Below are 12,767 nucleotides of genomic sequence, written 5' to 3'. Positions count from 1 at the left end.
AAGACGTCCATCCCTCCCATTTCCATCCCCTCCCCGTACCGCTTTACATAACTCCCCCCAAAATCCTCCTCTCCCAGAAGTGGGATCATGGTGGATGCTTTGGCCAGTCTAGAAAGGAGGGACAGTTAGGGGCTGCCGTACTGCATGTATCTTCCTTGTTTGCTCCTAAACCTTAAATATGATGGAGATATTTATGAGGGGAACATCTTTGTCCACTACATATTGATATTTACCTATTTGTTCACAATCACCGAGTTATTGGTTCATGCTGCAATTCTGAAAGTTGAGCGATTAGGTCAAACACAAAATTCAGCCGAAATGTGGTCAATGTTAGTGCAGGATTAAAGTACTGGAGTAGCACAACATTTGCAGTACTTTCTTCAATATCAAATACAAAGTACTCACTTCCCCCTTGCCATTACACACAGTTGAATCAGTATTCTCTAAAATGGACAAGACCACTTTTTGTACGTTGACAGTGGGATTTTATGTTCTCCACAGGGCGAGTCCCTATTTTCCCCCTGCTTCTCACAGAGATCTCTAATTATGTGCTCCAGATTACAGCCCATCTCCACACAGCCTACAAGACCAGCTCACAGAGAGGGCCCGTCTTTCATCATATCACACATGTACAAACCTAACAGAAAATGTACAGTCAGCTACAAACATGTGCCTCAGAACTTACATCCCTGCTGGCGCTGCAGGGCTTCAGTTTTGCCCATGGCTGTTTGGAGCACCTCTTGCCTCAGCATTGTTGTAATAAGATTCGATAGAGGTTGAAGAATTCAGTACGACAGAAACATTTAAAAAATGTTTTTATTCAGTATGTACAGGGAAGGTCAGGTATACACATGCTTCACAATAGTGATAGATGTGTATTTCTCATTAGAATAACAGTGAGATAAGCAAGGCACTTCTTTTTCTGTATAAGTACAAAACATTTGCTATGTAGCTGACAAAGCGAAAGTGTGTTATTGTGAATTGCGAGTTTGACTGTGAAGTGTTACAAGCATCCGTCAACATCTGGGATGAAGCTGTTGAGAGTGAGATTGTCCCCCTCGCTGTCCTCTGTGCTGGGCATTAGGGTGATGTTGCTTGTGGGGCATCTGTATCTCCCCTGGCCTCCATAAGTGGTTCTGGTGGGGACCACTGCTGAGATGCACACCATCTCTGTGCCCTGTCCCTGCAGCTGCTGGGCCCTGTGTCTGTATCTGCTGCCCCTCAGCTTGGTCAAGAGGATGACGGTGCTGACAATGAACATTATTATCACAGCAGCCAGCACAGCGATGATGATCAGGCACTGACCTACCAGCCCTCTCCCCTTAGGGGTCATGGTCGGGCATGTCACTCTGTTCGAGACACTGACGCTTCCTGGAATGGAGGATTTTGCTGTCCCTTCTGTGAAGGAGTTGATGGCACTGGTAGGGTTGGGTGGATGCAGGGCGGATGGGACAGGTGTTTGTTTAACTCTCACAGTGGTGTGGGAGAGCTCAGGCTCATGGTCTGTCTCTGAGGTTTCAGTTCTCATTGTTTGCTGGGTAACGGAGACTTCTGTTGCGTTTTTGGTCAGGTCTTTGGTGAGGGCTACAGGGGGCGTTGTTTGAGGTGGTAGCTCATACAGGTTCGACTCCTGGGGTCCATGGGTTGCTACCTCCCCGTGGCTAAGTAGACATCTTGAGACCGCCTTGCTTGACAGAACCAGAAGGAACACAAGAGCTGGAAATCTCCCAGGCTTTGGGGTAAACATGGTGGCAAATCTGCGAAGGGAAATGATATCAGCAAAAATGTAAAGACTATGTTCAAGGAAACAAATGGTACAACTCAGACATTCATCACAAAACTATGAGGCATAGCTATGCCCAATTCAAGCCTTCCTGTTTTACACTACCTTAGCATGCGCTAAGGAAGAACCAATGTGATAAGTGCTATGAGACAAAGTGTGAAAAGTAACTTGACCTTCTGTAATCTAGTGTGATACATTACAGAACACTGCACCGAAATGCCAGCACTGTCATGCACAAATACCCAATACTTGTAATAATACGGTATACATTTGCTTAATATTTAAGATGGTGTTGCTCATCAACATCACTTTGAGCCTGTGTAAATGGCTCAAATTCCTTTACAAAAAATGTGACAGTGACTGACAGATAATGATCTGCAATACATCTAAATCCACCCCATCAGTGATGTTGCAACGCTTCCTCAGCATTTCAGAAAAAAAACAAATCAATCTAATTACAGGTTCTTTTAGAAAGTGGAGACTTTGCAGAAACTGTATACTAGCTCATGCAGCCCAACACGACTGATCACCCCACTGCTATGACACTTACCCAAATGCTGGAGGAGAAGTCTTGTTTTGTGGTATATTGGCCCCTCAACCAGCAGATTGTTCACCGTCAAACAAGAAGCGAGACATTGGCTGATCTGTGAGGAATACAGGAAGCATGCTGCCTTTCACAGAAGTGAAGCTGCTTAAAAAAATACAACACTGACAAGTGTTACACTTACAAATGAGGAATGGGGTATGGTGGCATACATGGGTTTCAGATACAAGGAAAGCTAGAATCTCTTGATAAAGAATAGCAAGTATGTGAGAAGTATATGAGCGTACACTTAACTTGACATGCAGTGCATTAGTAAAGTATTCAGACACCTTCCCATTTATTACGTTACAACCTTATTCTAAAATGAATTTATTGTAAAAGTCTAAATTGTTTCTAAACACAATACCCCATAATGGACAAAGCGAAAACAGGTTTAGAAATGTGTGCAAATGTAAAGAAAAAAGGTACAAATGAAATACCTTACATAAGTATTCAGACCCTTTGCGATGACAAAATTAAAGGTCAGGTGCATTCTATTTCCATTGATCATCCTTGAGTTGTTTCAACAACTTGAATGGAGTACACTTGTGGTAAAGTCAATTGATTGGACCCGATTTGGAAAGGCACACACACCTGTCTGTATAATTTCCCACAGTTGACAGTATATGTCAGAGCAAAAACCAAACCATGAGGTAGAAATAATTCCTCGTAAAGCTCCGAGACAGGATTGTGTCGAGGCACAGATCTGGGGAAAGTGTACCAAAAATGTCTGCAGCATTGAAGGTCCAAGAACACAGTGGCCTCCATAATTCTTAAATGGGAGATGTTTGGAACCACCAAGACTCTTCCTAGAGCTTGCCACCCGGCCAACTGATCTGGCCGCCCTGCCACTCCTCAGTAAAAGGCAAGACCGCCCGCTTGGAGTTTGCCGAAAGGCACCTAAAGGACTCTGACCATGAGAAAGATGATTCTCTGGTCTGATGAAACCAAGATTGAACTCTGGGGCCTGAATGCCAAGCATCACATCTGGAGGAAACCTGCACCATCCCTAAGGTGAAGCATGGTGGTGGCAGCATCATGCTATGGGGATGTTTTTCAGCAGCAGGGACTGGGAGACTAGTCAGGATCGAGGGAAAGATGAACGGAGCAAAGTAGAGAGATCCTTGATGAAAACCTGCTCTAGAGCGCTCAGGACCTCAGACTGGGGCGAAGGTTCACCTTCCAAAACATGACAACAACCCTAAGCACACAGCCAAGACAACACAGATGTGGCTTCAGGACAAGTCTCAATGTCCTTGAGTAGCTCAGCCAGAGCCCAGACTTAAACCCGATCGAACATCTGGAGAGATTTGAAAATAGCTGTGCAGCATTGCCCATCCAACCACAGAACTTGAGGATTTGCAGAGAATGAGAGAAACTCCAAATACAGGTTTACTAAGCTTGGCCTCATATCAAAGACTCGAGGCTGTAATCGCCGCCATAGGTGCTTCAAAGTAAAAGGTTTGAATACTTATGTAAATATGATAGTTTAGCAAATGTATTTAAAAAATAATAATTCTACAAACCTGTTTGGTGCTTTTTCATAGGGTATTGTGTGTAGATTGAGGGGTTAAAACGACTCAATCCACTTTAGATTAAGGCTGTAACGTAACCAAATGTGGAAAAACTTGAGGGATGTGAATACTTTCCAAATGAACTGCATCTCAGATATTGCTTGTTTGAAGATGGTCAGCTCATGTTTGCTCAGTCCTCTGCATCACTCATTAACTTGACAACAGAATACACATATTTTTCTTTTTCTTTATTCATTTTTCTGATAATCGATAAGTCTGATACTTGAAGCAGAAAAAAAATGAACAAAAATGCTCGACAGACCTCCACAAGAGGCTGAATCCTTGTTTGTTTTTCTTCTGTTATTAATTTCTCTTTTTGTATTTATAATACCTGTGATAGAATGGAGATTCTGTTCAGTCATGACGCATTAGGACAAGGAATGCAGACAAGAGGTAACGTTCAAAACCCACCAGAACCCAACTCCCAAACACACTGCAGCCCAAAACAATGAAAACAAATATTTACAAAGCTTTAAATCATTTTCTAGGCCTTTATTTCAAACATCACATACATCTCTCTACAGCATATTTCTCCAACCTACAGTGTCCCTTTGAATAGCTATTCACCAATATTCCAAACATCACAGGTCTCGCTGCCTTGAGTAGACCAAGGAGGCTGAGGAGAAGGACTTACAGGGCAGTACAGGACAAAGTCCAAGACATCCTCCCCTGACAGATTCATATCTCTACAGCACAGTAGAACACATTGAAGTAATTCTCAACCCCAATAAAATATTACAGAATACCAGACGATGCATATTTAGAGTAAAATTGCATCCTCGGATGTAATCTTAGATTCTGTGAGGCCAGGATGGAGTGATTGATATAAGCATACATTTCTCAGTGCTTTCTATGCCAAAACCCACTGTCAAAGTTCCTCTCAGGGTGCCTATCCACTCTCTCCTGCTAAATAACTCACCATTCTCAAACCGTAGTCATCATTAAGCACTTCCTGTGCACAACTCTGGCATTTCTGATCTTCAGTGGCAACAAACTTTAAAGGCTAACAAACTCAACCGTAAACCTAACCTACCCTCCCGCTGAAAAAAAAAGGCATAACAAAAATAGCATGACAACAGAACTATTATTGCAGTTGGCAACACCATCAAATATTCGGACAATCCAAACGACTCCTTGTTCCTCTGATTCTCTAGTGATGTGACCATGTATTTAAGGGGAAACTATTTCAAATCCTGATAAGGAAGTACATAGTGGGATATCTGCAACGGGAGAGCCGGAGAAGGAAGCACAGGATAAAACGCACAGTATATTAACATCACCATACCACCCAATTCTGTTATCATAGGCCAAAACCTTGGTCACACCCTATGGTGAATCCATATAATCATCTAAAAATCCCCTCGCATTATCTGGAGAAAAAAAACTCCAACCAGGACAAAGACATACGAGACAAATTCACACATCCTGAAAGCCTTCCTTCTCCATGTTACTTCTTGTCAACCAACAGTCAAAATGGTTTCAGACACACCCCTGTTACTCACCCTCTGGTTGGCTGTATGGATATGGGCCAATGAAGTGGTGAATAGTGAGCATCCTGACACACACACACCCTGAACACAAGGGCACGGTTCAACATTGGGGTTTATGACAGCACAAACACCTCAAATCAAAGGCGGAACAAGGCTGATACACTGCTAAAAGTGTGGAAATGTTTACCAGCTACATAGAACACAATTCCATTGGTCCTTCTCTGGGCAGCACACAGGACAATGCCACAAGAACCCGTACAAGCCACCCAGGTGGCTCCATGTCATGAGTCAGCAGAACTGTAACTTACAGTGCAGAGCTTATTACAGTACACACATACCATCTGTGTCACAGGGCCAGAGGGGGACAATGACAAACAAACAAGGAACATAGTAGCAAACTATGGCACATTTGTTTCATAAGACTGGAACGCCAACAATGCTGATGGTAGCCAAGGTCACCTAAATGACAGGAACGCTAACAATGCTGATGGCAGAGGTCAACTAAATGATTGAAAATGATTTTTTGATTGGGCATGTGCATTGTAAACAACTCCAAAAAAGAAAAACAGTTCAAGTGAACATCTAAGGCTACGAGAAGTACAAGGTGCAGGGTGACATCTCACCTGTTGTTTTCATCTACAAAGCTAAGGGGAGTCCACTCATACCCTTTCTGTTCCACAAAATTGATGGAGATGATCAAAACATTGTTCAAGTTGCAAACATAAGTTATACCAGGTATCAAATGATATGTAAGGACTGCATGTTTGCGGCTTGCTTAGTAAAACAAGCTAGAGTAAGAGAGATCAAAGATGGAGAATAAACAGTGGAAATTAAAATCTCTTGAGTAGAATATATATGAATGTATTAACTCTGGTCAGAATCAGGAGATGTTAACAAGTGTACAGACAATGGTCCTGTTAAGATGGGAGGAGAGGGAAGAATTTAGAGGTTCAGAAAAGTCAGGCGGGAGAGCGAGAACACTTACAGCAAGAATCACACCACCACCTCAGAGCTTTTCAGCAAAGACAACAGAAGTACTATGATAAATCAGGCTTGAGTGTTTGATATTTCCCCATAATGAGTTGGTTCTCCTCCATTGTCTTTTACAGTAATTGTTTGATTATTGAAATCTGCCATCCCCCTCCTCGCATTTCCAGCCTATTGCATTGTCCCTTATAGTTTGTATTTTGAGTCTTCCTGGAAAACAAAGAAAAACATTTTTTTAAAGAAAAATACTGTCAAGGAGGTGTAAACATAACTCCTTTAAAATTTGGCAACATAAGTAGTTGGGGTAGACAATATACTGATACCTACATATAAAACATTTGGGTTTACCCAAATAGAAATGGTTCACATTGGAATTTTCTTGGTCACAATCTTAAAAGCAAAAGGAATATGCTAGACTTTTTCATACAACATACAAGATTAAACCGCCACTTATTAAAAGGAATGGAATAGTTTGCCATATTTCTCTCTTATTCCATCATGTTAACTGAGGGTTAGGGGCTGGCTAAGAAAAGTTCATATCGGAATGTTGCTTGGGATCATTGCTAGGCAGGTTTCAGGCAGAACGCTGTCATTGAGATTGGCAGTGACGGGTCCCGCCCACCTCCTAGCCAATGGATCGTCCTGAATTTGGGGGGGAGGGTCCTTAAATGGCGATCTTGGACATCTGCTCCTCGAGTTGGATGATTCGCTTCTCCTGACTGCTGACCAGGTCCTTGAGGGATTTGATTTCTTTCAAGACCTCATCCAGCTTGGCTTCGTTTTTCTGAGGAATACAGAGACAGGAGCAAGACATGAGGCCCTTTCTGAAGATGTTGGTACCAGTCCTAGTATAGTTAAAGCTTTTGCACCAAGACAAAATGACTGTAAATTCAGGGTCTACAGCAGGGTTCCATAACTGGCAGCCTGTAGGTGATTTTATTTTGGCCCCCAAACGATCAATTATAGATATTTTTTATTATAATAATACATTATTTTTATTGTTGGGCATTAAAAAAACTGTAAAAACACCAGCAAATCAGTTCCAAATTATTATTTTAGAGTTCTGTTCCAAATGTTTTCTTCAAATATTATATCGGTTTTGGGCTTCTTGCGGTCATTTTGCAGTCTACAAAATATTTGTAATTATGTACCAGCCCCTTGATCGCCCGCTCAAGAAAAAAAAAAATTGGCCACTGTGTGTTTGTATATTTTTAATACGGAGGTCCATTCTATCCCTGCAGGCATTCTGCAGGGTTAACATGGAGCGCCTGCAGGCTGCAGAGCAGCAGCCCAGTCTGCCATGATTACAGGCCAGAGCTGCAGATCGAAGTGGAGGCCAGGGCTGGGCCCTGCGTGGGCAGCTGTGTTGTGGGTGAGGTGGGGAAGGAGCAGCAACCGCCCCTCATTTAGTCAGAGAGAGCGAGGGGGGTGGAGACTTCTAGTAACCACCTTATGAAGTCAGGCAGCAACCCCCTTCTAAAACACACCCAGCCAACAAACTCTTCATGTTCCAAGGCCCCAACTGCAATATGTCAAGGCCAGGGCTGAACTAAAGGCCATTTGATGACTGTGGTGGTGGGTGTGGCAATCAGACTAGCCCTGGGAAAGCACTGTACATACCTAAGGAGAAACATACTGTAATGTTGATATACTGATCCAGTCTGGTGTCAACTTTCAATCAAAACACTAGTGGTACATTGCACATACAGAATAATATCCTGGTGTCTGGTGAGTAGTACTTGTTTACATAAAATAGAGCAGTGTTTCCCAACTCCTGTCCTCTAGTACCCGAACAGTACATATTTTTATTGTAGTCCTGATTCAACTTTTCAACTAATCATCAGGCCCTCTGAGTTGAATCAGGTATGCTAGTCAGGACTACAACACAAATGTGTGCCGTTGAGGATACTCTAGGACTGGAGTTGGAGTGAGACTGTCTCTCCCATACAACCCAGTCAGTGTCCTCCCCAGACAGAGACAGCAGTCCTCACTCTGGATGGAGTGGGTGAGGCAGACTTGTTGGCTGGGCCCCTTTTCTCTGTGTTCTTGCTCAGCTTGTTGTCCAGGATGTTTTTCTTGACCACTTTGAGGTCGCGGTTCTTGCCAGGGACGTAGCCGTTCTTCAGGGATATGAGGATGGGCTCGCCATTCTTCCCCTCGAACCAATCCTCTGCCTCGATGGCACAGTCTGGTCCTGCCGTGTCTGGGTACAGGTCATCCTGGAACAGGTCAGACTGCAGAGCAAGAGCGGCACAGAGACTGCTGTTAGAGAACGCTGTACCAAACACATAGGGCCCGTTACCTGGACACAAATTAAACAATCCTGAATAAAAAAGCATTCTCTATGGAGACTCTTCATTGATCTTGCTTTCTTAATATGTGTCCAGTAAAACACCCTAAAACATTCTATCCCTCAAAACAGACCGTTTCAGTTAAATGTGGCATTGATTGTTGAAATCATTCATATAATCGACTGTCTAGATCAGAATGAAGAAGCTCACCTTTCTGGGCACAGTCATGATAATAGGTTCACACTTCCTTTCGTGCAGTTTATAAAACCTGCCAACATAGAAGCAAAAATAAGTGTATTATTCAAAACATCACATAACAGGCCCACTGTCTAACATCCTTTTACAAACACTGCAGCCCAGCCCAATGCACTTCTACTTCCAGGACACTGGCAATAGTCAGGCAGCTTCACTAAACATGGAGTTGAATAACTGCATGGTACACAATTCTAGTTGGCAGGGCCTGGAGTGCCCTGGAGAGAGCTCTCCTCCAACATGTGGTTATGTGCTGCCTCCTGGTGGACATGGACAGGTAATAGCGCCACATTACAAGTCGTCTTCCGTTTAGGGCCACCTCATAGACCCGGCCAAGAACGACCCCACTTGGTTCTAGACCTTCCCACTAGACCTTGCTGAAATGAATCAGGGGTGTGCCCATCAAAACATATTCAGATATGATAGAGCAGTCCTAAAATGGCTGATCCATTTCTCTATCCAGCCAGCCCTACCTGGCGATCTCACACTTGTTGACATCCAGACCTCTCTTGGGCATGTATCCCATCCCCCTCTGGGGCTCCTTGGTGGTGAAGGTGTTGAGGTAGTGGACAAATGGGGCCTCGTCCGTGATCTCAAAGTAGCGGATGCTGCTGTCACCCTACAAACCACAGAGACAAGATCACGGCCTTTTAGTGCTTTAAGTTTAAGATACAGTGTAATGACTTCATGGATAACACTTCACCATGCAGAACTTCATGGATCAAAGTAAGACTTGTTATAAGTCACTTGCACAGCAGATCAAATGGGTGTGTATGTATGTAATCTTCCAGAAAAACTCCACTCACCTTACCACACAGGTAAACCACATTGGTGTCTGGGTCATAGAAGGGCAAGAGAACCCCATTGCTGGTGTCCATCTCATGCACTGAGATGGCCTCGTCCATGGCTTGCTGTAAATGAAACATTGACATAGTTGGTTACTGAGTAGTGCAGAAACATCTTTAATATAGGGAATATAGGGTTCCGTTTGTGACTCAGCCAAGAGTTGTGATGGTGAGGACTGGGTGACCCACCGGGTTCCACAGGGCTAGCTGTCTCTCACTCATACGGCTGAAGCCCGTGGTGAACACATTTCCGTCCGACAGGAAGATAGCCCTCATGGGCCGTGCCCCCTCATGGGCCTTCTCCTTCTCCTGTGACACAGAGGGTCAACATTAACATAAGGTACACCCTAAATGTTCACCTCCGAGATCCATTCAAATTAGATTTTTTTTAGGGAAAGTTTGCGGAATATGACAACCCTATACAACAGGTTTGTTGGTGAAAATTATTGTCAGTGGTGCTCACCCCTACGATCTCCTCCTTGCGGGGGTCGATGACACGGATGGTCTTGTCCTTGCAGGCAGTGCAGATGAGGCTGCCGTTGCGGTTCCAGCAGGCGCTGAAGATGACATCAGGGTGCATGTCCTCCAGCTGAATCATGGCTTCGCCTGTCCCCACGTTCCAGATGATGATCAGGTTGTCACAGCCTGAGGATTACACACATTTAACAAACACACAATACACAAGAGAAGCATGGACATAATATCACTGATGTGGCAAGATAATATCATCTACAAGTCTTAGCTCATTCTGGTTTGGTTCTGATATGGAGTGGGAAAACACAGTGAATATGGTCAAAGGGATACTGCGAGATTCTGGCAATTAAGCAATGACGAAGTCTATAGGTAAAGTAGCATACGCTAGCGTAGACTTTCAGTCATTGCTCTAACGCCAGTCAGCATTGGCTTGCGAAACTACCTCTTCCTTCCGCATGTAGACATAACAAATGACATCCACAAGTTCAATGGACTAATGGGTAAGTTCAATGGGTAAGTAGAAAAACAGCACAATAGCAAAAATCTTGCAGTATCCCTTTAAGGCAATTGTCAGTGTGTCAATGGGGACAGATGTGCGTTGATCAGACATCTCAGTGTTTGGGGAAAATTACACCACAGGGTAACAGTGACAAGCTCACAGCAGGTTACCACTTTTCTCAGGGCGAGGAGGGGATGAGAGCGAGTGAGCTGATGGCGACCAAGAATACAACCACAAAAGCAGAGGCACACAGGCTGAACCAGAACTATAATAAGGACAGGAGGACACTAGTGTTGTCACGATACCACGGCAGAAAAAGGCATGGAGACAAACTTCACTACTGCTCTGTTCAATCGTTAGGCATCTTCTGAGTTCATCATTACATTGGAAATGTTTGACGTCAGAGACAGACATGTACGCATTAATGAATCAATTATACAATCAATTTGACTTTGTTGGTTAAAACAAGTACAAAACAATGGTAATCATTTATTTATTAGTACAAAAATGTATACACTCAAGCAGTGAGTCACTTCGGATAAGAGTCTGCTGAATAACTAAAATGTAAATTTTTTAATTGGAATGGTAAACCTCCTTTGATAAACTGGGTAAATCAAGATGTAATCTAGGCCTATTCGCAATACAGATGAACGCATATTCAATATGTGTGTGTGCATGCATTGAGTAATTGAGCTGGTTTTGGCTGATTTCATCTGTTTCCCTTCCATTTGGGACTTATAAGCATTTCACTGTAAGGTCTACACCTGTTGTATTTGGCGCATGTGACAAATAAACTTTGATCTAATATTGTACCGTACTGATCAACAACATTTGCATAGAGGTAATTTATTTGATAAAAGTGTGCGCTGTCTCTTTAACGACATCATTCACGAGGCAAGAGGGGGGCGGTCCGTCTGAGCCTGATTCACACAGTCAGTTCGCTAAGGCAATAGAACATCTTTGGGAGAGACATGAGACCGATTAAGTGAATGAATAAAGTTTGTGGCAATCAGCTTTGAAATCAGCATATTTTGCATTAAGGTTTGCATATTATCACAAAGTACTCAGGTAGTTGTGAATTGATGTTAGCGTCAGCTGTAAGCTAGCAAGGGAAGTTAGCCTACAAAGCAGGAAGCTACCAGTATCTTATTGCATTGTAAAGTGTTCTAGCCTGTATAGACATTGTTTTGCGACCAGTAATTAACAGGTTCAACATTTCTACATGCCGTGTCGCATTATTCAAGTGTGTAAACTTCTGTGCAGCATTTGTGGGGAGCTAAACCTGATGCAGCCCAGACTCCCAGTGCAGACTAAGTGGAGCAGGCACAGTGCGCTCGCACTAAGGGGGACCTTCAGCGGCGCTGATACAGACTTGATCCGTGAGAAATTTGACAGAAGTAGCAAAAGTAAAAAATGATAGTACCGAACCATTTATGTTCTAGTATCGAAAAAGTACAGACGTTTTGGTATACCATGCAACACTAGAGGATACCACTCACCGGCACTGAGCAGGACGTTGCGTGCTGTGGGGTGCCATGTGATGATGCCAACCCTTTTGGAGTGTCCCTCCAGGACCACCACAGGCTCAGACAGGCCAGTAACCAGTCCGTTCTCAGGGATCTGCCACACCTGCAGACAGAGATAAGGGTCAGAGGTCAGGGCATAGCTAGGGTCAATAATGCATCACATACTGAATTTAAATCAAATTTGATTTGTCACGTGCCAAGTACAAAATTTCACCTTACAGTGAAATGCTTACTTAACTGAATTGTTGGTTTAAGGGCTTGTAAGAAAAATAGGTTAAAAATAGAAAATAAAAGTAACAAATAGTAAAATAACAATAGCGAGGACATAAACAGGGGGTACAGAGTCAATGTGCGGGGGCACCGGTTAGTCGAGGTAATATATACATGTAGGTAGAGTTAAAGTGTCAGAGAGTATGGCTGCAGTTCCCCTGCTGTTACGTGTCGTAAAGCACTAAACTAAATC

At 43.4% G+C, this 12,767-nt stretch overlaps 2 protein-coding genes across 5 annotated transcripts in view; both read right to left on the bottom strand.

Annotated features, from left to right (window-relative positions):
* Nucleotides 1-798: 798 nt before the first annotated feature.
* Nucleotides 799-2,638, bottom strand: selplg (selectin P ligand). The gene is made up of 2 exons (XM_020488779.2): nucleotides 2,334-2,638; nucleotides 799-1,757 (listed from the first exon to the last, which is right to left on the bottom strand). The coding sequence occupies exon 2, from the start codon at nucleotides 1,745-1,747 to the stop codon at nucleotides 1,004-1,006; it is 744 nt and encodes a 247-aa protein (XP_020344368.1). The 5' UTR covers nucleotides 1,748-1,757; nucleotides 2,334-2,638; the 3' UTR covers nucleotides 799-1,003.
* Nucleotides 2,639-4,123: 1,485 nt separating this feature from the next.
* The window catches only part of coro1ca (coronin, actin binding protein, 1Ca), a 59,833-nt gene continuing 51,189 nt past the window's right edge, over nucleotides 4,124-12,767 (bottom strand). For all 4 annotated transcript variants that reach the window (XM_020490109.2, XM_020490108.2, XM_020490110.2 and 1 more), the window contains 8 exons: nucleotides 12,278-12,407; nucleotides 10,269-10,450; nucleotides 9,995-10,114; nucleotides 9,767-9,871; nucleotides 9,434-9,579; nucleotides 8,919-8,976; nucleotides 8,409-8,651; nucleotides 4,124-7,201 (listed from right to left, as the gene is read on the bottom strand). In XM_020490109.2, the coding sequence (XP_020345698.1) occupies nucleotides 7,082-7,201; nucleotides 8,409-8,651; nucleotides 8,919-8,976; nucleotides 9,434-9,579; nucleotides 9,767-9,871; nucleotides 9,995-10,114; nucleotides 10,269-10,450; nucleotides 12,278-12,407 (1,104 nt within the window). In that variant the 3' untranslated portion in view covers nucleotides 4,124-7,081. The remainder of the gene's footprint in view (nucleotides 7,202-8,408; nucleotides 8,652-8,918; nucleotides 8,977-9,433; nucleotides 9,580-9,766; nucleotides 9,872-9,994; nucleotides 10,115-10,268; nucleotides 10,451-12,277; nucleotides 12,408-12,767) is intronic.

Source organism: Oncorhynchus kisutch, linkage group LG8, assembly GCF_002021735.2.
Source record: "Oncorhynchus kisutch isolate 150728-3 linkage group LG8, Okis_V2, whole genome shotgun sequence".
NCBI classification, from domain to species: Eukaryota; Metazoa; Chordata; class Actinopteri; order Salmoniformes; family Salmonidae; genus Oncorhynchus; species Oncorhynchus kisutch.
This window is presented reverse-complemented; position numbering and strand designations above follow the sequence as displayed.

What these genes read in the sequence shown, in the direction of transcription:
- selplg (XM_020488779.2), bottom strand. Translation starts at nt 1,747, where the DNA reads ATGTTTACCCCAAAGCCTGGGAGATTTCCAGCTCTTGTGTTCCTTCTG.